A 25,965-nucleotide genomic window follows, 5' to 3' on the forward strand; every position below is an offset into this window, starting at 1 on the left:
CACTTGTAAACTAATAAAAGAACCATAAAATAAACTCTGAAACGCACAGTAACTTTAAGACTGAAAACTGGAAGACTGGAAAGAAACATGTTTCCAGAGGTGTCAAGTAACGAAGTACAAATACTTTGTTACCTTACTTAAGTAGAAATGTTGGTTATCTATACTTCACTGGAGTAATTATTTTTCAGATGACTTTTTACTTTTACTCCTTACATTTTAAAAACAGCCTCGTTACTCTATTTCATTTCGGCCTTTAAAAAAAAACTATCCAGTTAAATTGCTCCATCCGGATAGAGTGAATTTGGTTGTGGTTGTTTCAGATGTTCTTGTCCAGTTTTGTTCTTACATCCGTTCCCTCAGATTCCTGCAACTAAACTTGGATGTACATTCCAATAAAGGTTAGGATAAATGATAACATGCCTCTGAAGTTTGATTTTTTGCACCATTACAATACTTATAGGCAACTAGTCATCATATCTCCTGCTCTCTGAAACACATGTTAATGCTCAATAGTACACATATATGCTTCTTTAATATATTTGCACTAAGATACATTCATTTTCAATGGCTTTTTTCCCCCTTACATTACTTTTACTTTTATACTCTAAGTAGTTTTGAAACCAGTACTTTTATACTTTTACTTGAGTAAAAAACTTGAGTTGATACTTCAATTTCTACAGGAGTATTTTTAAACTCTAGTATCTATACTTCTACCTGAATAATGAATGTGAATACTTTTGACACCTCTGCATGTTATACCTTTTTTTCAAATGCTGAGGTCCTACTGATTTACATGTGAAAGTTTGGGTTAAAATGCCCCAAAACTACAGCAGCGCTCCTTTCAGCCGCACGTTACTTTATCTGTTCACGAGTCAGTTTTAATGGCGGAGCGGTCCACGCCTGTCTTCTGGGAAGTGTACCTCTTTTGAAACCGGGGTCATAGCTTTGCGCTGCCCACATGATGTGAAGTCGGGAGGAGATATAAATAGTGAGGCCAGATAATTATACTCTGAGCTGGTCGGTGATGCAACAATACCCTGCAAGTCTATTCTCAGAGGCCGCCCAGACTAAGGGAAGCGCTTGTGTTGTGGTGGGGTTTTTCATTGTCTTAGCTGAGATGAACTGACCAGGTCTAAGACTTCTGGATGAGAGATTCAAATCAAGAAAGGAATAAATACAATTTTGATGTGGCAGCCATTTAAATAATGTTTGAAATATATTGTCTGAGGCTTTTAAATCTAATCAGCTCCGTTAACCCTCTCTCCTTCCTGCTAAGTGCTACAAATGCTCCTTGGAGGAAAGACCTCTTTACATTTGGACTTCACACGTGACCCCACCCACCATTACACCAGGGTGGGGTGAACACTGATCCGTTGTGCTTATGAACACACTAAAGCGTGTTGTAGTATTATTGATTTACCTCCTGAACACGCGAGGTCGCGTTAAGGTGATGTCAGAGACGAACTCGGCATGTCCAAATGCGTCGGGAGCATTTTGGTGTCAGCTCCTCAGAGTCACAATGCGGATGTCTCCTCTTGGACTTTGCCCAGCTTTCAACACGGGGGGGGGGGGTGATTCATTGTTCAAACAACAGCTGCCAATTTGTACATCAATAGTAGCCACGCTTTGTTCAGGTCTAGATGACTAGCTGACGGTTTAGCAGGCGTGGCTGAGAAGTCACTACAACGACATGCACACTCCTACACATCATAACTATAGTCACACATCAGTCCCATCGATTATGGTGCCTCCCCTCTCCGCCATTTAATGTGTTTAACATGTTTGCAGCGAGGAAAATGCTCCAGATGTGACTCATCTGCAGCTTAACATCGAGCTACGTCGTGCTTTGCGTGGATTTGTTTCTCGACTGACCTGAGACCAAACTTTCTGTTGTGTCAGGTTATCTAGTCGGTGAGAGAAGCCACTCGCCTCTGATTAGTCTGAGCAAAACAAAGCCAAACGACCCCCACTTGGGGGAGGGGTATTAGTGTCAGGTGGACTGAATTAAGTAACATAAAGTTGCCATGGCTGTCTTCCAGGCAGAGCTTTCCTGGAGTTGTCAGATTTCCTTATGTGAAAATGTGGGAGGTTTATCTAAGGGAGATTAAAGCAAAATATCACCAGGGCGAGTCCTGAAGCGCGGTGAACATCGCACTTATGGCTGTTAGGGAACACATCTTCAAGAGGTGCAATGAGAAAAATAAAGCAAACAGCCCCTCGGCAGCTGTTATGGCGAGGACACGGGGTGTTGCGAGTGTATGTGTTACTTCATGTGCTTTCCACCCTCTGATCCACTTCAAAGCCCTTCATGAATCGTGTAATTTATGTCTCTGGAACGGTCTTGTAGTTCTCCGGCTCCTCAAAGCAGCGCGTGAATCATACGTGTTGGTCTTTGGATCGGTATTTGTCTTTCCCCTGGCAGATGATGAGACGCTCCGGGCACAAGATCTGCACTCTCTGCGGTGTTTTCCTACAATGAATGCAATTAGTCTCCCTCGCAGACTCACCTTAACCAGGTAACAGGCGCCCATTCACACTCCAGCAATAAAACAGTTCATTAGCTCTTAATTGTTTGTATTTGGGCTCATTTTTTTGAAAGCCCGTCTGCAGGCCCATCAAGCAAGGTCGACCCCTCACAGCTCCTGCCTTTGCAAACACACTTGAAAATCCCGTTTCAGCGCCCCAAACGCCCCGCCGTAACTTTTCACTCTCTGCCCAGCAGATCGAGATAAAAACCCCATTATCACCCAGCTGTGCCTTTCTCTCCCGAGCTGCACCGCAGCTTTTAAGATGGAAAAGAGACTGATTATTAGGAGATGAGCAAACGCTGGCTGCAGGGAGAGCCGCAGCCAACCCGGGATGGGGGGTTACTCTCTGAATGCTAATGCGAGGCTGGAGAATGGGCAAACAGGTCTATTGAAATGCAGAGTTCACATGTTTTCTTAGGGTAATATTAGGGCAATGTTGAAAAAAAAGCCCACATTATGAGAGTTAAAGGTCAATTTGACGTTAGTCAGCAGCAGCAGGGAGAACTGCTGACTAAGGGGAACTGTTGCGTTTTTTCCGTCGGAGCGATTGACCCCCCCTATGAACATTTATTTCAGCACTATTTCCCTGTGACAGAGGGATATTTGGGCTGGGCTAACTTTGGATGGTCATCAAACAGTGCACATACATTAAAATAACAACGTAAATCAGGTGTTTCAGAGTGTATCGGCTTCCCAGTCTTGTCCAATTTTTACCAAGCTGGATGTCGAGATTCCTCAACCACGGGGAAAAGCCTGGGACATGTCATGCCGCTCAAAGCTCATTCATGTCTAATTACCATGGCACTAGACCATTTTCTTAGCCTTTGTTGGCCCATTGAGAGGAGCTCCAGGCCCACGCTCTCCCATGCGCACAGCTCCAGCATCCTCCTCCTGCTCCTCAGCAACCCCTGGCTTCCCCTGCAGCAGCCGCAGTCACGCAGAATGAATGGAGCCACCTCAGGAATGTGGACACAAAAGGAGGAATGTCATTTTGCTGAGTGCTACTACCCCCCGCACCAACGGACATGTGCGCACTCACACCACACGCACACAGGAGCACCCGGCAAGTCCAGACATGAAGTTAGAGCTCCTTATGATTGTTCTCATCGTCCCCTATTTCAATTAAGGGATCTGATCACAAAATTGAGTCCAATAATTTATGGAGATCGTGGAATTAAATTTTCCATCTTTGGGGATTTAAAGGAGATTTGTCCCAATATCTACCAATTTTTCACTAAAGATGGAGAGACTGGCCCAGGCGTGACAGCCAGCACTGACTCAACAAGCCGATGGTTTGATTTTCACATTACTGATCTAACTTAATCTTATCCGAAAAGAAACACTTTTTTTCCTGTGTGGCAAGAAGGTCACAGGTCACATAGAGCAGCGTGACACGAGATAAGGCCAAGTGGACCTTGAAATGCAAAAATATGTGATAATAAGCAGAACTTTGCATCGACTTAAATCAACGCTACAGCAGCAACTTTAAGGACAACTAATGAACAAGATCATCTTCTGTTTTGCGTACCTCAGCAAATCATGATGATGCTGAATATGCACTTCAATGTGTGATTATGGATCCTCTCTTCATGTGAACTCTAATCAATGTCCACTTTTACAGTTCCATGCCCACAGAGACTGTTTGTCGTACTTTACACTCCTGTTATCTGACAGGCAGCTGCAGATTTGAAATCTTCTCACAGAGCAGCGCTGACCCGTGTTTGTGTACAGAAAAACCCTGCAAGTCATTTTTTCCCCTCACGGTTACTAAAACACTTGTCAGGAGTAAACCCCTGGACTTTAAACAAACTGTATTGTCTTTTAAACACAGACCAAAAAAAAAAAAAAACCCACTTGGACAAAGACTGTGTTTGGTGCCAACTGGTAATAAAAGCATAACTGATGATAACGGCACGGATCAATGTGCAAGATGAGATCATATCGAGGAGGTCTAGATTTAAGAGTCCTTGATGTGGTTTGTGCAAACCATCAGCAAAGTAAATGAAAACGGTTTATTGACACTAATTGCTTCACTTATTTGGAATTAGAGATGTGAAAGACACATCAGGAAAGTCCGTTAACTTCAAAGAGGCTTTATCTGCTGCTATCTGCCACCCTGACAGTAAAAACAGATAAGAAACCCCCTTGTCTCTCCCCAGGTCAAGCAGGGGTCTGCAGTGAGAGGGATCGTGATTGTGCAGAGCTGGTTTCGGGACTACTTCTTTGCCCAGTAATAAGTCAAGGCCTCGCGTTAAGCCCCTGCGAGTAGAGGCTCCACCCTCAGCTCCGCTCCTGCTTCCCAACACCAGTTGCTGGCTCCCTTTCTGCTCCAGACTTTGCAGAAACTTAGCCAGGGCTCCATCAGATCCAGGGCTGGAAGTGTGCAAAAACTCCACTCCTGGTGTTCCCGGCGTCCCAGGTCTTTGTCCCCCGGAACTTCGCTCGCTCCTCCTGGGTGTCCACCGGGGCTCTCTCCGCTCGCATCTGGATCCCAGCGCGCCCTCGCGTCCCGAGCCACGGCAACAACAACCAAACAACCAAAAAACCAGCTAAAAAAACCCCAACAACAGCCACCCTGAGCAGAATAACCCAGCACCCGGTGTGTTGAGAGAGAGAGAAGCAGAAAGAGACGGCGGGAAGGAGCCCACCTCTCCCGGCACCTCCGCAGCCTCCGTCCGCCCCGGAGCCACAGCAGCAACTCTGATTGTTGAGGGGGGAAGAAAAAAAAAAGTTTTCAAAACCAGTTTTTGCTCCTAGTATTTGACTTTTACCTCAGTGTCGAGTCTGGTACTCGACATTGAACCGGCGTGTGTGTAAGTTGTGAACATAGGAGAGGGGTTTGCGGCTTTTTTTCGGTGTTTTTCCCCCCTTGTTTCTGCTGCTGCTGCAGCGGTGAATGAAGCGCGTCTCCGGGAGGAAACTCAGCGTGGGACTCGCACCGACTCCGTCTGAACTTCCACTCACCTGAGCGATTATACACCAAATTTTTTTTCTTTTTTTCTTTTTTTGGCTGTTTCCCCCCACCTGTCGAGGCCGAGCACAGACATGGAGGCGCTGGTGGTTCTGCTGCTGGTGTGCACGCCGGGCGTGTGGTCCGTGTCCGGCTCCGCGGAGCCGCGGCTCAAGAACTGCAACGAGGTGCGCGCAGCCTACAGCTCCAAGGGCTTCAACGTCAACGATGTCCCCAACAAAGGCGTCAACGGTGGGTTCACCCCCCCTTATTTCTGCTGTTTACGGGCCTGTTTTAACCTCGGGGGGCCCTGGATCCCCGGTGGCCCCGGGACTAAACAAGTTAAGGCTGATTTATGGTCCTGCGTTAAATCGACGCAGAGGCTACGGCGTAGGTTGCGCGTTGCCGCGTACTTACGCCGTAGGCTCTGCGTTGGTGTAACGCGGAACCATAAATCAACATCAGACCGGGACTCATAACTCCATCCTGTTAAACATTGTGCAGTTTTATGGTTAGAGAAAACACCGGGCACATAATGTGCCTTTATTCAGGTCAATATGTAACCATGGTTAAACTTTTTTTATTATTATTATATCAGAATTAGAATCAGAATCAGAAAAGGGTTTATTGCCAAGTTTGTTAACACACACACAATTAATTTGTTGTGGTGATTGGTGCAATACAATACAAATATAAAAACAAATATATAAGAGATAAAATAAAATGTATAAACAGAAATGTACAATATGAGGTTTTAAAGTGCCGGATATGAGTTTGTACAAAAAGTGACTTAGGAAAACTTAGGACAGATAAAATGTATAAACAGAAATGTACAATATGAGGTTTTTAAGGTGCCGGATATCTAACGAGTATATCTAACAATACTGGTTATTGCAGCGCATTAACTTCCGTGAGGAAGACTGTCCAGCCGGCCACACTCCCGCTGCTCCGTGGGGTAAACACGGCTGTGTGTTAGGAAACACTTGTAGGTAATTCCTAACAATGAGGAGGTATAATCATCGGGGCCGCCCGGCGCGCCCCCGCCCGGCGCGGCCCTGGCCGTGTTTATGTCCGCGCTTCCTATAAGGCTGTGAAGTGCTGCGATCCAGTAAACACGACTGGAACCGGCTTCCCTTTTAGTCTCACTTTATGGTGTAACCCTTTTCCTTTGTGTTTTGTGGAGCTGTAGGACCCCCCCCAACCCCCCACCTTAGGGTGAGAGAGAGCACATGACGGGATGTGGAGCACCAATGATGGGGCTGATATGTTGATAATCAGTGGGGTGAGGGGGCAAATCAATGAAGCCAATCATGGGAGAAAGCTTGGTAATAGACACTTTGGCAAGGAAAAAAAAAAAGGAGAAAGGGGGGAGAAAAAGGGGGGGTTACAGTAAACACTTGTGGGGAGCTGGGGATTAAATGCTGCTGGGTTCTGCATACTTGCATCACTCTCACTTCCTCCAATCCTCCTCTTTTGTGTCTTTTGGTTTTGTTGGTTGTAATAAATGCTCAGCGCCGACCCATTCGTTCTGGGCTGGTTGTTGTGATTATGAGATTATACATGTAGGTCACCTAGGTGTGGCTACTCACATGCTTTTTTATTTGGAGGGGGGTATTTGATGCAAGATAACTCTGAAACCTCCTGGCCGCCAGTATTTTAGCACTCTGTTTCTGTGATCACATTTAGTGTGATCTGGTTATTCTTGCAACGCTTTCATCTGGGTAGTTAGAGGAAGGCCAGACTGTTGCACGGCTAACCAGGATGCAACTAAAGAGAGACCTGATTTGATTTCTGAGTCTCACACCAACCCGACAGGTCCTTTTGTGTGCGTGTGCTTGTGCTGGGGATGTTTAATGTCGTAGAAGCCCCCCTGACAGGCCGGCGTGGGTCAGGTTGACTCTCCTGCGTGTTCTGGGGGTCTGAAGGCGGAGTTGTTTCTCAGGTTTGTGGGCCTTTTTCCCTGCCACAGATTCCTGGTGCGTGTCTGGGCTTCAGGCCCGGCCGGCCTCAGTGAGCGACTCTTTGTCATTGATAGACACTGAGATAATTGATCCACAGAAAACAACACGGCCTACTGTCATTAATGAGTGTGTTTGGGGGGTGGGGGTCCCCGCTCACAAAAGCCCCACGTTCTTGAGATTCCTCGTGTTGTTGGTCTGAAATGGCTTTGGTTGAACCCGTCAGCGTCTCAGCTCCGCTGTAATTACTGCACAGCACGTCTCTCTCAAGCGATACACTTCATCCTTCCTTTGTGTACATGTGTCATAAATGTGATTTGTGGAATTATGACTCGATGAAGACGAGGGATTCGGAGATCGCGTTTTTTTTACGACCGCAAACATCTTGTGTTGTTGTTGGCAGCTTTGCCATAAGAATGTTTGTTACCATTGAAATTACTGTCGGGCTCATTGGGAGCCAGGCTTCAGGATTCAGCTCAGATATTTGAATGCAGGAAAAGTGAAGTGGAAACTGTGATTGCTTGAGCACAGGCGAGGTGAAGTGGTGCACGGGAAACAGCGAGCGTGGTCGGAGCATTCCTCTCTCATCCCAAGATATCGCTCGTTCACCACTCCCGTGGAAGCGGTTCAGGGCTCCAGCTTCCGGGTCTCGTGTCTGCTGGCGGAGGATGTGTTTTGGGGCCTGCGGTCGAATACCTCACATAAACGGGGAAGAAATTACACTAACTCTCCTAATGATGACAGATAAATAATGTTGGTAATCTTGATGTAAATGGTGGTTTTACACTCTGTCAGCAAACGGCGTGTTTTTTCTTTCTGTTCTCAACAGTTGTTTGATGGTGTGATGAATACTGTAAAGTATCTGCTGCACAGCTGGAATAAGGGCCAGCTCTTGAAGCGCTGCCTGAAACGCGTTGACTAAACCGTGTTAAAGGTTACTCTTCTGCAGAGCTGGATGCAACAATTCGATGGGGGGGTTATGGGGGGGGGGTCCAATCTGCTTGAGTTAACTCTGGCAATCAGGCTCGGTGTCATGCTTCAGGTATGGGACAATCACGGAGATCAAAGGGACGAGTGTCGGTTTCCCTCTCCCTTCAGCACGTGGAACATCCCCAGCTCATAATCACACCAGTGCATTATGAGTGAAACGTGAAACGTGCATGACCTCAGTACGCTGGCCCCTCGGTAAGCCCGAGACGCTCTGCAGCCTCGCACTGTAAGAGATCCTTCCCTCTCCGCCAGCGGCGGCGCTCCCTACATCATAACCGTTTGAGAAATAACAGGCCATGCCACTGAAGCAACATTTGGTAGATAAGATAAGAGCGGGGAATTGGAGCACGCCGTCTGTGAGAGTTTGGAAAAGTCCAAAGATCAATATTTGAGTGACTCTGCTCAGAGCAGTTCCCCGGTACTCTACTCTTTTAATATTTAACCAATATGCAACCCGCCAAGAGCCTTGCGTCCCCCTTCCAAGGTTAATCCGCCAGACTTCTGCTACATTATAAGTTACTTCGTTGAGAACGGCTTCAGCGCCGCTCTCAGATGAGAAGTATAAATCACCGTCTTGCTGCGTGTGCACAGTTAACCTTGATAAGTCATTTTCACACATGGACACTGGAGAATTTCCTGAGACGCCACGGAGAATTAGGCCTGGACTTTCTCAGGAGTGGCTGTGCTTCACAGCGGCTGATCTGTTCTCCCGGCTGTAAATATGCAGGATTGGTGGCTCAGGACACGGGCCGCGCCGCAGGAGGATCAATGCAGTGTTTTTAGTTTAATGGCGCCGTTGCACGAACTCGGACATATCTGCAAATGTTAGCGAGCAAACAGAGACATTAATATCCCTCGACGGGTATAAATGCACGAAGGTGCTACTTTCGTTATCCAGATATGGCCTGATGTGTTTTTTTCCCTTGGTGTTATTACCAGGTAGTTGTGTGGGTCAGCCTTCGTCCCGTCTAGCAGAAATGCTGCAGACATGTCTCCCGTGCACGCCCTCAGGGACATATTTCTCCTGTAATGTTATAAACCCCCCGCCTTATTGAAATGCTTGAAGGTTGGAGACTTTTCCTCTCATGGCACATGGAGACTGTAAACAAGTCTGTTTTGCTTTTAAGTCCCCGGTTCTAGTTTTTATTTTGTAACTGAAGGCTGTAACATTCAAAAGAATAAGGTACGGTTGCACGTTGTTTCTTTTTCCTGAGCCCGTGCTGATAGGTGAGACAAAAACAACTTTATAAGCCCGGATAGGTTGTTTTTTTTTTCTTCTTTTCCGCCAGATATGAAGGGACGAAACTGATTTTAGGTGTGTCATTCACTCGACAGTCTTTAGTCCCACCCTTTAGATACGGCTGCTCTCGGTGCTACATTCATACATGTGAGTCTGACTCACACTAGCCCCGCTGAATTAGTCATAGTTTGTCAAAGCCACATCTTGAATTGGATTTAGACTTTTATATCCGTTAATTTATTTCAGCCCATTACAGTAAGGGTATGATCTAGTGTGTGCGCCTGTATCTGTGTTTTTTAAACTAAAAAACAAGTTTATTCCCCTGGACAAGGCCCTCTTTTTCCCACAGAGATGGGTTGCATTAATGTCAAACACTTGTCTAACGGAATGAAGGAGGTCCATATATCGGAAACACCAAAGCCAAAGTATGAACAATCATCTTTTATGGCGTTCCTCAGCGATGGGTTGAATCTCCTCAGTGTTTTTCCCTTGAAACAGTTCAATAAATTTCCTGGCCTGCTTTTATACCGTTTTATTATATTATGTTTTTGTCGGTTTCTTAAAGCTGCTGTTGTGATTTTGTGTTTTGACACTCGGGAGTTCTTTGTGGGCTCTTAGCCACCCGCTCGGCCTTCGTCGCTGACAGGAGTCCACAATCACAATCCGAAGGGTTTTCTGCCAGGACGGTGGACTGGTGCGGTCTTAAGTATGTGATGGTTTGAAAAAGTAGGCTTCAAGCACATGGCTGGACCTGCTTCTCAGTCAACTGCAGTGAAAATGTGGCGGTTCCTGTTGGTCTCTGCCCCCCTAAACGTGAATCACCCTCTCCGAGTGTTTTACGAGCCTTCAGAGTAATTGGGTTTTGGGTATTGTGGGGCCGTGTAAACCCGGGGGAGCCCGTCTGTGACATCTGTAGTGTCCAGATGGGGCCAGCAGCTACACGCGCCCACCAGCTCTTATCGCTGTCCTGCTATCACAGCATGGTCGCCCAGCGATCGCCGGCCGCCGTGGCGTCCTGTCGCTTTAATCGCCACCCCGAAAACAAATCAGCAGTGAAAGTAGCTGGTTTCGGGGTTGGGTGGACCCGGGTTTGAAATGTTTTGTCATCCCAGACCTTGTTTAGACTTTGAACAGCCGTCATCAACAACAGTGGAATGTTAAGTTTCTCCTCTTTTAGTATGCTCCCAGTGTAGAAGCGCTTCAATAGCTATGTGTGTGTGTGTTGGATGAATGTCCGTTATCCCATCACTTTACATCCTTTTGCTTTGGTCCCCCCCCTCCCTTCCACCCCCAAAAAAAGGAGAAAAAAAAGTGAGCGACAGATCAGTGGGGGGTAGATGCTCTGTGTGGGAACAATTGAGCACCCCCTTTTCGGCCTGCCTGCCTCCCCCCTCCTTGACACATTCCTCACCGGACCACCAAGACCTCCACACAGGAGTCCCGGAGCTGGGAACATACAGCAACAAAGAGAGCGCTGGAGGGACTGACCGAGGCGTGCAGAGAAAGAGGGGATTTGACTGACAGGAAAGAGTTTTGTAGCGGGGTCAAGCTGAATCTCTGGGAGAAGAAGTGGGTCAGGCCCGAGACCCACGGTGCCTGTGTGGGCAGCGGGAGTCTTGGCAGCTAACGATATGCACACATGCATTGTACGTCCAGCTTGCCTCCTCGTCTGAGAGCACGTGCCTGTCCAACACCATGAAAGGTTGTGAGGGAAGGTTTGCAGCGAAGGCCTTCCCGGGCCAGTTGGGCCACTTTTGGCCCCCGTTGTATGCGGCTCGAGTCTTTGCTGATGCAAACTGAGAAATCCGGATCTGGCTTTTGTGGTTTTCTGTATTCTGAGTTGAGAGGAGCAGCCCTCTGAAACTCTTACCAACATGTCCTATTTTCACGTTGGTAGAAGTGGGTTTTCTCTCTTCCCCCCACTCTGACCGACTGGCACAAACTGCTGCTGACTCTCCAGATCCTCCGAGAGGTTTGGGCCCATTCCCGCTTGTCATATCTCTTTCTCAGTTCAGAAAAGCTGCACCAGAAAAGATGAAGTGGATATGTCCTGGCACATGTATATGGCTCTGATTTCAACCTGTGACAACAAGGAGAAAAACCCACAAGGAGTTGGCTCGCAGTGTGAGATGAGATAGCTTAGCAGACAGAAAACAAGACAGCTGGGGAAATTTTGGTTTTCAGTTACATAAATAGCTCTCTCTGTGTAGAGTTAATTACCCCAGCCTGTCCCTAATGAGCACCCCTGGTGTACCGGGGCAGATGATGCACAGATTATTCAGGCAGTTTTGAAATCGCACAAAGCGTGATGCGATGCACACGTGCGGCGCAAACAAACACGCCGGAGACGAGCTCAGCTGTAAGCCTGTAAAGACTTGTCCACACAAACATAACGCAGTGTAAGTGGACACAGGGAAAGCTGAGAATGTGACGAGCCTCAGAAATCAGAGTTGCAACAGAAACTCCTTAAGTCAGCAGAAAAAGCCTGTAACATTCTCCAGCCAGACTCCTGGCCAGTCCTGCCTTTTCCTCCCATTATGAACCATATTCCAGTACAAACGTCTCCTCAATGCAGCCACTTTCACATCATAGCAGTTCTCAGGGATCCTTGGGACTGGGATTTCCTTGCTGCTCATCATCTTCGTTAATGGCACTTCCATCTAAATAACATGGAAAGATCTGGTCCAGTTGCTGGTGGGTGATTTCCTTTGACCTGGGCGAAACGGTTGGTCGTGTTTCGTATGGCGGACCAGATGGTTTTCATTGAGTTTTTCTATTGTTGAAATGGCCAATAAAGGAAAGATGGCAGTGGAGGTTCCTGCCACCGTCCCCCTGGTATCTAGGCAGCAGCTTTCGTGTCAGTCACCTTGTTGCTGGTGTCACTCAGCCAGCGGTAAGGAGCGTGGCGAAGGGCTGCCGGCTCTGATCCCAGACTGCAGGGGCGGCCGCGCCGAACCCACTCGCCTGACATGAAAGGCTGCTCGATGGCCAAACTGGTCTCGTGGCGTTAGCCGCCAGATGGGCCGTGCGGTCATGATGTAGGTGTAACCCGACCACAGTTAATTGATTTGCTATGAAGCCGCAGTGAGCTCCAAGTCTGTGTTGATAGTCATCATCGTTAGGATTGGTGTGACTCGTCAGAGGCCTGTGTGGTTTTGGAGAAGTGAAGAAGTGAAGGCCGGGGGCTGGCCTGGGTGTTGGGCTGAAACCTCAGGTCTGGGAGGAGGCCAGAGGAGCTGCACTGCCCGCTAATTACTCCCAAGACCGGCATCAATACTCCCCCAGATGAGGCGCAGCTTACATTTCCAAAACTACAGTTAGCTCAATATCTATTTGCTCAGTCCCTCTGTGTGCTGCTTGCTCTTGCATTTATTTCCATATAAATTATATTGTTTGAGATCAAACCCCTCGTCTTCTGTCAGAGGAAGCCAAAAGGCGGGTCTTTAGCTGCTCCTTGCAGCTTTGTGAAGTTGATGCCATGCGTTAAAAGCAGATCATCAGAGCTTGGATTTAAAACATGAAGGAAACAACAGCAGACAGCCTGCTGGCTGAGGGCCAGCAAGCAGGGAAAAGAGGGGGGGGGGTGCACATGAAAGGATCAAATACTGTGTTCAATGATAGCGCCAAAGCTGCAAATCATTAGATCAGTTTGGGGTTATTTTTTTTGCTAGTGATAAAATGAGTCGTTATGCGGGAATGCAGGACTCTGGACGCGAGTCTGACATTCTGTGAATTGCTGGGATGGCGAGTAGCTTCGGTTCATCGATGCGTCGTGTGCTTTTCATCAGGAACAGACGGTGACGGCCATGACTGATGGCCATTATACCATTGTAGAGTCCGGTTTTGACTTTCTGGTCCCTTTGACGGGCAGCAGTGAGTGGGTCTCCTCCCGCCACCTCTGCCGGTGTAATGTTTCCTAGGAGCCAACAGGTATATCCAAATCTTTGTTGCCCTTTTGTCGCTTTGAGCTCCAAGAAATCTGATCCCGTACCTGACCTCATTCTGCCTGGGGGGGCTTTGCCAGGCCTCGTCCTCCATCAACATCTGGGAGACTTCAGCCGCCTTTAATTGTCTATTATAAACATTGTCAAAGACCTCCGTGTCCTTTTTTTAAAGACGGGCTTGTTGGCTTTTGCTTGCTGCGGTGACATGTACCATTTGCATCTTCAGTCATCCCCAAAGCTGTTGCCGGTTCCAAGAAAGTTGATTCTTGTCATGCGAGCTTTCACGGAGAGCTGCAGCTTGCACAGAATGAATGCGAGCCCACCTCAGATGTTGTGGTCGGTGGCTCGTGCAGAGTTTGGGACCTAACCGTAAACCCACCGGTATTCCGATTCTCCGACACCACGACAGTGCTCCTGCAGGGTCCCACGGTAGAGCGCTCGGCCGCAAGTGAAGAGTGTTTTTTCATTTTCTCCTTTTAAAGTCTGTTTTCATTTGTGTGCCGAGAGTCAGTGGAAAGATGGAGGTCTGCTGTAGAGGGACAAGCCAGGAAGGTCTTTTGTGCCTCTCTCTCTCTCTCTCCCCTTGTGACGATCACTCTGTGCTGTAACTTGTTCTCCCCATTTGTCTGCAAAATCTCTGCCTGTCTCTGCAAATCTTAAACATAACAGCCCCGCTCACGTTTCCTCCCCACGCACGTGCACACGCAGGCGCGTGGACCGGCCGAAGCGTCACGGGCGAAACCTGTAGCGAAAGCAGTGGGCCGAACGCTGGAGAATCCCGAGTGGACGAAAGGCACGAGAGGTGTGGAAAGGGTGAGAGATTAAGACGAGCTGTTAACGGGAACCGTCTCCTCCCGACTCCCACGGCTTCCAAGACAAGATTCCCAGCAGAGTTTGAGAATGTAGGAGAAGTCTGCTGATGTACTTGGAGGCGTGTTGTCGTTCCCCCTCTTACATGTGAATCCAGTCTCTGTACTTGGCACCGATAGCTAGGTAAGAAAAGGAAGAAGAAGAAGAAAGATTGGGCTTTTTTTACAAGCATCCAGCAGTCAGCAGTTGTTGATTTATTCACCAGCGGGACGCGTGGAGCACGCTGTGACAGTTGCCCAAACTCGATCACATCTCGAAACAAGCCGCTTGTGTGTGAAGCATGACTTCCTCGTAACCGGGTTAAGAGGCATCATGTCTTCATGGTTAGAGACAGAACTGGCAAGTGTTGAAGGTCTGATATTTTTATGATCTGCTGTCTTAGAAGCTTTGTTGTACTCAACCTCTGTCAGACCTCATTGCTCTTTATGACCCGAATGTAAACCCTGTTAAATGTCACAAGAGCATCACTATGGCGGCTCTTGTCTTTGAGGATTTAATAACCAATGCCTGACCCTGACCTCACAATTTCCATCCCAGAAATATCCTTATTTTACTTTTGCGGCCTGCAGAAGCCCGTGACGAGCCGCGCTTCATGCAGTGACGCCCATTAAGCGTGAAGCGGTCTCGCAGTCCCAACGCAGTCTGCAGGTGAAGTGAGAGTAGGCACTGGACAGAGACGGAGAGTTTGGTTTCTGACTTGTTGAACGTATTTGGGGAAGTGCAGGAGCAAATCGAAGCCTTGACAAAGCGCTGACCTGGGAAGTGGTGAAGGCAGGGAGCTTTTGTGTGGGGAGACAAAGCCGGAGATGCCGGGCCGGGACGGGAGAGGGGAAACGGACAGAGCGAGAGGCCGGGGCAATGTTGTGGAATCTCCCCAGGGGCTTCTGGGTAAATGTTCATGGATGACAGCATTTTGGAATTTCACAAATGGAGAGTTTTAATTGGCCCGAGGCCCCGACTGGTCTGGTAATCAGAAATGGATTCAGGTGGCAGCGGGGCTCGGATTTATGGATCCCAGCGTGTGCGTTTGTTTGCTATATGGACTGGCTTTTGGAATGTGCTTCACATGTTGGAGAATAACCCGGCACGAGCGTTTTTATGTGGCATTTCTTTACACTTAACACACTTTGTGTGTAAAATTCAGGATATGATGCAGGGTAGGTTTTAATGAGTCCCTGCTGCGTCCAACACAGAACCAGACATGTTCTCCTTCCCTGATCCCACCAGACAACGACTTCAACCCAATCAGGTTTTAATAATCAGGCTTTTGAGCCGATTCTGATCGTATTCCTGATTTATTTAATGAGACATTCTGTTACACAGATATTAGTCGAGGCCTGTTAGCTCACTAGTTAGCTGAAAGCTCTCGCTCCAGAGAGTACTCTCCTGGAGCAGAACTTCCTGCATCATAAAGGGATCGTGAGCATTGTTCTCTGCGCCATAAATCTCTCATTTCATAAGCAGCACTAGTGTTTCCTGAGCTTACCATTACTGAGGGATTTCCTCCCACTTGTAGATCCTTTTATTTATGGGTGTTGCTGATGGTCTGTGTGATTGTTTGTCTGCTCTAACCTTCGACACCTCAGGCCTAACGCTGCTCCGCTTCGCTTTATTGGTGCCGTCGTATTTGGGAGGGAGGCCTGGTCGTCGGTCACCGCACGCAAAACCACTGTTCTCTCTGTAAAAGTGTCAGGAAAATGTAGGAGTATGTTTGTGAGGTTTTTTTTTTTTTTTTTGTGGGGTTTTTTTAAGGCTTGCGGAGCATATCGTGAGCAGAATCAGTCAGCCGTGCTGTGGTCGAGGGGTTCGGTTCAGTAATAAATATAGATTTACAGAGCACAGTCTCAGATTAGCAACCAGTCAAGACTGTCTGGGCGTCTCGATTGATCAATCTTCTAATCTGCATGTGCTGCAAGGATGTGATTAAATATAAAGCTAGCAGAAGTTGTGGGGCAGAACTGCTAACATATAGGTGAGGAGCTGCTGGAGATGAAGCTGCTCTTCGTCGGCCGTCTGGACCAGCGAGCAACGGGCTTGCAGATATGGAAATCATTGAATACTTTCCAGTTCTGATAGGTCAACCTGAATGTGAACTTGTACAGTTTAGTTTGGTCTCCGCTCTTGGGTTTTATGAGCAGCAGTGAGGCTAAAAGAGCAGGAGCATCCGGACATCCAGGAAATGGTATCAGTTTCAAGATCTTGTACACATGACATCTTTGTCTCTCGTGTGGAAAAATGGATTATCTTTGGACCAGTACCGCCTAGTGATGTATAGAGAGTATATAAATACAGTTACTATGACGGCAGACTTAAGGCTTTGCGTACTAACATCCTGTAATTGTTACATTTGTGCCACCAGTGTTTTTTACACTCTGGACCGAGCAGGACAGAAAAACGTGATGTTTCGTGTGCAAACACACACAGAACCAGCACTGTGGAGCCCCGAGCACAACTCAGGTCTGACGTAATCGGAGCGTAACCCCTGACGTGTGCGGTGCACGAGTTAGGTCAGAACATTTCATGTTCTGGTCCAGTTCAGCGTTGGTATTTACCATTTTCCTAACCACTACTTCTTTGTAAGTCACTCCTTTAGTACTGTACTCTGGCTGATGTTATTATTTAATTATGTTTATATATCCTCTCAACACCGAGAGAGATTTATCTGCAAGTGATAAGACGATATCAGAGTTACAGTTTCATGCGAGTCTTGTTTGCCTTGTCCTGTACTTCCTTATAATAAAAGTTGTGGCCATGTAACACTTGTAGTCAAAACCTTAGCATGCTACGGGCTCGTTTGTAAGGGTGTCAGGCTCCCGAGTCGAGGAGAATTGTGTCAGAAATCTGGGTTACTTTAGAAAATAAGATGCAAACCAGAGATGTTCACGTCTGGCTGTTTGTGCAGATCCACAATAGCTGGCTGTCCTTCAGACACTTGGACATGAACCAAAACAATCACTACAGGTTAATTGACAGCCAGAACTCCAGTCCCAGCAGGAACACTGAGCACCCATTAGGTAAACGCTTAACTTTTACAAATAACACGGATGGGCACTTCTGCCTTTGAAGAAGTCTCCTCCCAGCATGTTCAGAGCTTGTTTTTTTGTTCTCTTTACCTTTTGTACAAACTGGCACCTAAACAAACATGACCGGCTTGGCCAATGCTCATAACCTGTCGCTGTGATATATTGAAGGTGGCTGAGGTAGATAAAGGCAGGTGAAAAGGTTGCCCTGCTCTGATCAGCGCCAACAGATGAGAATGTTGCAGCGATCCTTGACACGCGGTCACATGGCTCCTGCAGCCGTTAATAGTTTTAAACATCCCAGGACCGTCAGTCTTTCTGAGCTGGTTCAAGAGAGGAAATGCAGCCAAACCCCCGCCCCACCCGGAATTTTCAAAACCAAATATTAGCTACAGTGCAAGTTGATAAATTTGATTTAATGACTCCACTTACAAGCAGTAAAATTGAGTTATTAGGAGAGACGAAGAGCATTTATCAGTTAAACTTTAATTCAATTCAAAATAGTTTAATAATCCCAGAAGGGAACTTAATTGTTGCATTTAAGTCTTATCAAGAAGTCGGACTTTAGGGGGAAATGGGATTGCTCAAATCTACGAGTGTGTTTTCAACAGGCTGTGTGTGTGCGTTCATCCTTTTTAATCAAATATCTGTGAATGTGAGGGTTTACTGGGTTTTAGCCGGTCAGTGTTGAACCTCCGTAAAGTTGTTTACATGTATAATACATTCAGGAAATGCTTGAGGTTTATTCCGATTATGGACCGACATATTTTTCTGCTTTTGATGATGCAATCGTACATTTATGTTTCTTTAAAATCATCTAAATGTTAAATGAATCGGAGACGTGGATGTAGAGCTTAACATTTTCACATTTAATCTACTTCAAAACAGATTTTAAGTTTGCTGAATGTGACCGAGCCAGTCTCGGTTAGTTTCAAAGTAGAAACGACCTGAAGTAAAACACACAGGCTGCAGTTGTGTTGACTGGCGGTCCCTGCAAGTGTTGTCATGCATTTCATGGATCCCATTCCAGAAGAATCTGCGGGTTTGGACCGACGTCGCTCTCGGTGAAAACCACCGGGAGCCTTATGGAGACCCGTCTGGTAACAGAAAACCTACGTCATAGCAAAACCCTCATAGACAGAGAGGCAGCTCGTTCTCTGCAATGCAGAAATCACAATGGATGACTTCACTCCAGCAGAAGAAGATGTGGTGAAAGTTCAATAATGATAGATAATATTTGATCCCGTTTCACTCAGGTTACAGAATGGAGTGCTAATGCATAGAAAACACAACAATATTGGTTTAAAAACTTGCTCCATGGTTGCGGTGCAGCGTTCAGGTTTTACAATCGCTCTGAGAAAGTGAGTCAGGTGAGTCACTTCTTCCTGGAGAAAAAAGGTTGCTTCAAGTCAGCAGAAATAATCTGAATCATCACGAGATTTTACCAACAGAAAACTCTTGAGTAAGTTTATACATCACATTTAATCAAACTTAATCATGGTTTGTTTATATATGTATATATATGTGTGTGTGTGTGTATTAGTGCTTGTGCTTCAGAAACATGGAGAATGTCGATTTACCCCAGAAACTATTCATGTTTGGAAGTCCTGGCTGCTCCACGATCCACGTGACTTCCACTCTCTCCAGCTCCATACGTGCACACGTCTGTGAAACTGTCGTAACTGTCTCATTAAATGGTGCTGGCCCTGATCATCTCCATATGAACACTTAAATCTCTAATAATAGTTTCAGCACAACTCCTCTGGCAGAGTGAACAAGACACCCCCAAAAAAACTCCCTCCCCCCCCAAAACTCCCTCTGACATGAAGGCTTTGAGCAAGAGGCCGCTGTTGTTGAGAAGCAGACCGTAAATGTTTAACTCCTACATGTTGAAAATAAAACGGAGCTCTGGACTTGGCTCACCTAGTTAGAGTTTCCACGAGCGGGCGGGAGGTGTCGTGTAGGAGACGCCTCCTGCCCGCCGCGGACTTGTCCAACCAGCACGGCGCTGCTTTCCAGTGGGTCACTTTGACTGTACGGGTTTGGATTTCATAAAACCACACACACATGTTGCCTAACACTTTTCTCGTGAGGGGGGGGGGCTTTCATTTCAAGGTGAAACAACTTTTAACAGTTCAAACAAAACAGGTACTTTCCATAGTAATTACTGAAAACGGACTAAAAGCAGTCATTCTGACACGTTTGCTGTCAGATTATGCTAATTTCTGTATCGAGGCTTGCATTCTGGGGATGAAACACTGAATTAGTGACTCAGACTAATTAGAGAGGCTTTTCCTGAAATGGATAAATGGCACTTTGGAGCGAGCAACGTGTCAGAGGACTTTATTATTTCTGAATTCCAGACAGAGACCACAAATGCAGGGTTCTCGCAGATGAAAGTGGGCTAACTCCAAGAAAAAAGGGCGATTTGACAACTTGCTGCAACAGGAAACTACTTAATAAGGGAATGAGTCAGAAAAGGCAATTGGTGTGATTTAGAAGGTGAAATATGCAGCTGTTTCTTCTCGTTTTTCATCTCCTTTCAATTGTGGTAGCGCCACACGGCCCCCTCGCTTTTTCTTTTTCTTCTTAAAACCATTGACAATTTCTTCTTTTTTTTTTTTAATTTTAATGCCTATAATAGACATCATGAAAAGCGAACACCTCAGAAAAGCCACAGCACCGACTCCACCGCCGCCACGGGTGGAGCGCATGTTGATCGTGCATGACAGGATGTGGAGTAGAAAAGAAAGTTACCCAACAAATGGCACCGATCCTTTAACCCCCGGCATAATTACACCCTAGACGGAGGTGAAGAGCAGGAGCAGAATGTTATGGCTGCAGGGCGTGCAAATTTACACCGCGCCGCGTAACGCTCAGTGTACCGGCGGTGCTCGCCAATTAATTGTCGACCTTTTGTATTCCTGAATTGTTTTGGCTTCTTCACACATGCCGTAACGCTCGGAGGCCTCGCAGACGGTTACGAGCAGCTTGAAGTCAGTTCACACGTTGTTCATGTCTCAGAAATATCTCATCCGCCGTCTCGAATGACTGGTTAGGGGATAGATCCGTACATGTAGAGCCGCATAAAATGTCAACGCGCGCTGATGGCTGTGTGAACGCTTAAAGCAGGGCTACAGTCACAGACGACCAGGCTCCAATTAGTGACAGATGAGGGTCAGCGGTTCATGATGTGCGCTACCCCGTGGCCTCCTCCTCCACTCCCTTTGCAGTTTTAAGTGGAGTTGAGGGAGCGACGGAAATAATCCTTGATGGACTTTTATGACCTCAAGTCGGAGTGTGTGCGAGCGTCGCCGCTCACGTTGCCTGCGAGCATCTGCGGCCTTGTGGCTTTTTAATTGCCGCTGTATGTGGCTGTCTTTTTCTCTTTTTTTTTTTAATGCAGTTTGTGGGCTGGTATGTTTTTTATTGGCGCGATCGGGGACGAGAATCCCTGCCTTTGGTGGATGTGCTGGCTGTCGTGGGGGGTGGGGGGGTCAGAGGACACAACCTCTCTCAGAGGAATTGCTGTTAACCCCTGACCCCTGCTAGTTAAGCCTGCAGGGTGGTGGTGGGCGCGGTGGAGGTGGAGATGGAGGTGGTGGTGGAGGGGGGGGGGAGGACACTTTGAGGTCTGTCTGGTTCAGGGGCACATGATGGCAGGCAGAGGGGGTGGCGAGGTGTCTAATCTGGTTTTTGTCTGTGAGGTGTTTCCCCCTCCCCCCACCGTCCTTCCTATGAGAACGGAGTCGGAGAGGCAGGACAATGTCAAAGGGAAGTGACTTATTTTATGAGCCATTTAAAGGGGATGGTGGTCCGTCCAACAAAGGAGAGGCAGAGAATCAGCGGAGAGCCGATGAATGCCGCGACACACAGGCCCGTGTTTGTTTACAAGATGCCGCTCTCTTGTCTCCGCCACCATAAACGGCAGTTCCCCTCTTCTAAGTGACACCACCACAATGCTGTGGCACTTTGTCTTATCACTTCTTTAAATGATGTGGGAACCCGGAGGGCTTGAGAGGCCTGTGAAAGGAACGGGGAGACAGTTCGTAGAAGAAGAAGCAGCTGATGCATCAACCCGACCGACTTTTCCTGCAGAATAAATACCGAGCTGGAAGCGCGCCGGTCTGCGTGATGCTCATTTTGGTCACTTTTGTCTGACTTTTTATCGTAGTGGAGACATTTTTTCTCCCTGCGGTTTTGAGAAATTGGCCGTCCCAAATGTTTAGCAGGCTGACAATCCTTCAGTTTTTCAGAATGCTTTGAGGTAACAACGTGACATTTGTGCAGACATTCCTGCGACATATTAACGGTTTCAACTCTTATTTGTGTACTTTGGTAACTGGGGCTATTTTCCACACGGACATAGTCCTCTCGGTTGTGTGCCTTTTGCTGTGGGCAGGCGGGGGGCCCTGCGAGAGGAAAGACTAGTTGGCTCTTTCACCTAAATGTTCAGCTTGTGTATGCGTGTGTCCGTGTATCTCCAATCATGCGCGTACAAAGAGCCATGTGTCGAGCGGCGATGTGATGTGTGAATATGTTTACACAAGGGCTGCCAACTGTGCCTGCCCATGAGTGGCCGTGTGTGCATGTACATGCATATGAGCTCAGGAGGGGTTCGGGGAGAGCGGGTGATGCCTGGAAGCAGAGAGATGAGTCTGAGGAGAAGTTTGAGGGAGGAGGAGTCACTTGAGGCTTATTTGGACTTGATCCCAGACAGAGGGGTCCACTTTATGGCGCCAGGGAGCATCCCTCCCTCCGGTGCCCTGTTTAGACGATTGTATTGCTATGAGTCACTTCTGATCCCGTTGGACTTTTTCTCTTTAACATTTAAGACACATGGAGAACTTTTTTTTAAAAGGTAGCGCTTGTCACTTAGTTTGATAGTGGATCGTGTTCATTTTTAGATGAGTAGCTGGGAAGCAGAGGTGTCAAGTAACGAAGTACAAATACTTCGTTACCTTAAGTAGAAATTTTGGTTATCTATACTTCACTGGAGTAATTATTTTTCAGACGACTTTTTACTTTTACTCCTTACATTTTTACACAATTATCTGTACTTTTTACTCCTTACATTTTAAAAACAGCCTCGTTACTCTATTTCATTTCGGCCTTTAAAAAAAAACTATCCAGTTAAATTGCTCCATCCGGATAGAGTGAATTTGGCTGTGGTTGTTTCAGATGTTCTTGTCCAGTTTTGTTCTTACATCCGTTCCCTCAGATTCCTGCAACTAAACTTGGATGTACATTCCAATAAAGGTTAGGATAAATGATAACATGCCTCTGAAGTTTGACTTTTTGCACCATTACAATACTTATAGGCAACTAGTCATCATATCTCCTGCTCTCTGAAACACATGTTAATGCTCAATAGTACACATGTATGGTTCTTTAATATATTTGCATTATACTAAGATGCATTCATGTTCAATGGCTTTTGTCCTTAATGGCTTTTTTCCCCCTTACATTACTTTTACTTTTATACTTTAAGAAGTTTTGAAACCAGTACTTTTATACTTTTACTTGAGTAAAAAACTTGAGTTGATACTTCAACTTCTACAGGAGTATTTTTAAACTCTAGTTTCTATACTTCTACCTGAGTAATGAATGTGAATACTTTGCTGGGAAGGAATGCACCTCCTAAAGTAAAACACGAAAAATGTGGCAAGTGGGAAGAGGTGCCTCCTTAAAGCGCCCGTCATCTATTGTTCTCATTAGTGGCTGGACAGATAACCTGCGGTGAAACACAGTCAGCAGATTCCCAGACTTTATCAAGCCATGTCAGACTACTGTTGCGTTGTATATCTGAACAAGGCTGCTGTGTCTGTGCCGGTCATCAGTTCGGGGGTGGGGGGGCTCTTTAAGTGCTGCTGCAGTGATCTATATAAATGCATTCAAAATGTTAAAGCTGGTACGAGTCGTGAGCTAGGAAGGCCTCGTAGCAGCATGCACAGCCAGCCTGTAGATGGTTTTTAGTCTGAAACAAAGCAAAGGTGGTTCCTGTTGTGAAGCATCTGTCTCCGTGTAGAGCTCAGATACTTTATCGGAGGTAAAAAAGTCTGTTTGAAATGTCACATTTTCTCTCCCGCTGCGAAAACGAGCCAACGAGAAACGGGATTTGTATATAAAAGCAATATATGGCGCATGTGCTGCCGGATCTCGGCAGGCCTTGGGGCGTGTGCAGCAGCTGATCCCCCTCCTGGGTTTTCATCTCCATGCGGTCACAGGGGAATTGTACAGATCCACTGTTTTTAAAAAGAATTGCATAAATTGTAAACCTCTAAATGAAAACTATAAAAAATGTCCAAACGCATACTTGCAGAAGCAGCTAATACCGTTTTTAGACGCGCCAGCAGCGTTTCAGCCACGTGGATATGACCGGGCCCAGTTTAATATACAGGATTCCTGACTTGGTGGTTTCAAGCCAGAGCAAAGGAATCTGGGATTTTGAATGAGGCTGCTTTTTAAAGAGGAGGGGGGAAATAAAATCAAGGAAACACATCGGGCTATGTCAAAAGCTTCAAGTAGCAGGAACATGTTCACGCACACAGAGTCAGTGAGCACAAGCCGGTGGGGAAAACTAAACAGACTGTTGGTGCTGAGATGCAATGAAAGGATCCCTGTGTTCTCGGAGATTCCAACAGCCATGTTTAAAACAAAACATTATTGCAGCTGTGACTTTGCATTCGCCCTCCTCCGACCCTCCTTTTTAATTGAATGTTTAACTCTCTTCTGGCAAAGCTGACGGTTTATATGTTTTATCAAGACCGTCGGGGTTGTGTCACAGCACAAGCTGTCTGTGTTTTGTAATGAGTCTCATGGTTGGTTTCATAAGCATGTCTGCACTGATGATTAGCTGGGAGAAGCTAAACGTCCGCCCTCAACGTTTGTACCAGCTCATTCCCAAACCAGAGAGATGTTTTTTGTTTGGAGTTGATCACTTGACACCCCGTGAGCTGGATTACGTTTGCGTTTTCCTCTCTCAGCGCAGCGTGACTGTAGATTTGCTTCGTCATCCACAGAGGGGCCGTCGTCAGGGTTACGATTATCAATATCTAAAAACCAAGCGTGGATGAAGGAAATTTGACTTCCACGTGTTGCGGCATTAATCAGCCCGAGGCTGGAGTCAACCTTCTCACCTGCTAAGTGGGTGAGAAGTTAATCCTCCGCTCTTAAAAACGGTGTTGTAGAAGGACAAAGCACTCAGAAAAAGCCTATCAATCAAAACGGAGGAGTGCCAGGATGAGAGCAAATCTCCGTAGAGTGGCCTGCTTAAGGCTCGGAGCTGAGCTACCTGGAGGAGCGATACGCTTGATATGGTGAATGGTGGCGCTGTTGAGAGGGCTGGGGATCCATTCAAATGTCAAGATTCGATTCCGATTCTTAAGATTCAGAATCGATTATCAAGATTTGATTTGATGCGATTCGATTCGATTCCAATATTGATTTGAGTTAGTGTTATTAAAACGTTTTTTTGAGCTGTTGCATGAATTATATGACTGTAGTTATGCAAAATATTACTACTAGTATTATATTGAGATTCAACAGCAAGTATTGGCAGCTAATGATGCTGTAAGGACCAATCACCTCCCAGAATGCTGATAGAACTGCTTTCAGAAACATCATGTGGGTCAGAATTATCAAACAGATCCAGGGAGGAAACGGAGACGGATGAAATCGCTTTTATTTTTTCCCACATTCCGTTTTCATTTGTTCCATTTTTGGTCTATTTTGGTTTTTAATTTTTGAGCATTTGGTTTTTAGCATTTTTTGCAAATGTAACCCCAAGACAGTATATAAAGTAATGAACAGGGTGCTTGCGCAAGTCTTGAAAGTCTTAATAAGTATGGAATTTTGAAACACTGTTTTCCAGACCTTGAAAAGTCTTGAATTTTGTGTGAAAGTCTTAATAAAGTATGGGGAAAAAATGTATGGTAGAATTTTACAGTATGCTCAAAGGCATTGTGAAATGAGAAATAGAAAGGTAGGCTATAAAACTTATAATTTTACTAACTAGTCACGTACTGTCTTCACCTAAAGGAATAATATCCAATCAACGCTTGCCTAGCCTACTCTGGAACATTTCGTGATGTTACTGCTGAGGTCGATTGCCTAGTGGTCAACAGAAATGGGTTGTTGCGTGTTTTCGAATTTATGGCTATAACACCCGAAATTTACAAGTGCGTCTTGGGAAAAAAAATATCGGTTTTAAAAAAGTCTGGGAAAAGTCTGGAATTTTAATTTGGAAAAAGAGCAAGCACCCTGATGAAATATAGACAATTTATGCAATTATAACCTAACACTTTAATGTTTTCATACCTTTAAACATATTTAAAGGCAAAAACATGGCAGCAGTTATTCTCGTGTCCAACAAAACATTCCTTTTTTGGGGATAAACAAAAAAATAACCAAAATTTGTAATGTAATGATGAAAAAAAAAAAAAATAGATAGATAGATAAATAAA

At 46.2% G+C, this 25,965-nt stretch overlaps 1 protein-coding gene across 1 annotated transcript in view; it reads left to right on the forward strand.

Moving 5' to 3' along the window:
- Positions 1-4,837: 4,837 nt before the first annotated feature.
- The window catches only part of gpc4 (glypican 4), a 33,804-nt gene continuing 12,676 nt past the window's right edge, over positions 4,838-25,965 (forward strand). The window contains exon 1 of the mRNA XM_061725840.1: positions 4,838-5,730. Within this exon, the coding sequence (XP_061581824.1) occupies positions 5,574-5,730 (157 nt within the window). The 5' untranslated portion in view covers positions 4,838-5,573. The remainder of the gene's footprint in view (positions 5,731-25,965) is intronic.

The sequence above is a fragment of the Cololabis saira genome, chromosome 7 (assembly GCF_033807715.1).
Source record: "Cololabis saira isolate AMF1-May2022 chromosome 7, fColSai1.1, whole genome shotgun sequence".
Taxonomy (NCBI): domain Eukaryota; kingdom Metazoa; phylum Chordata; class Actinopteri; order Beloniformes; family Belonidae; genus Cololabis; species Cololabis saira.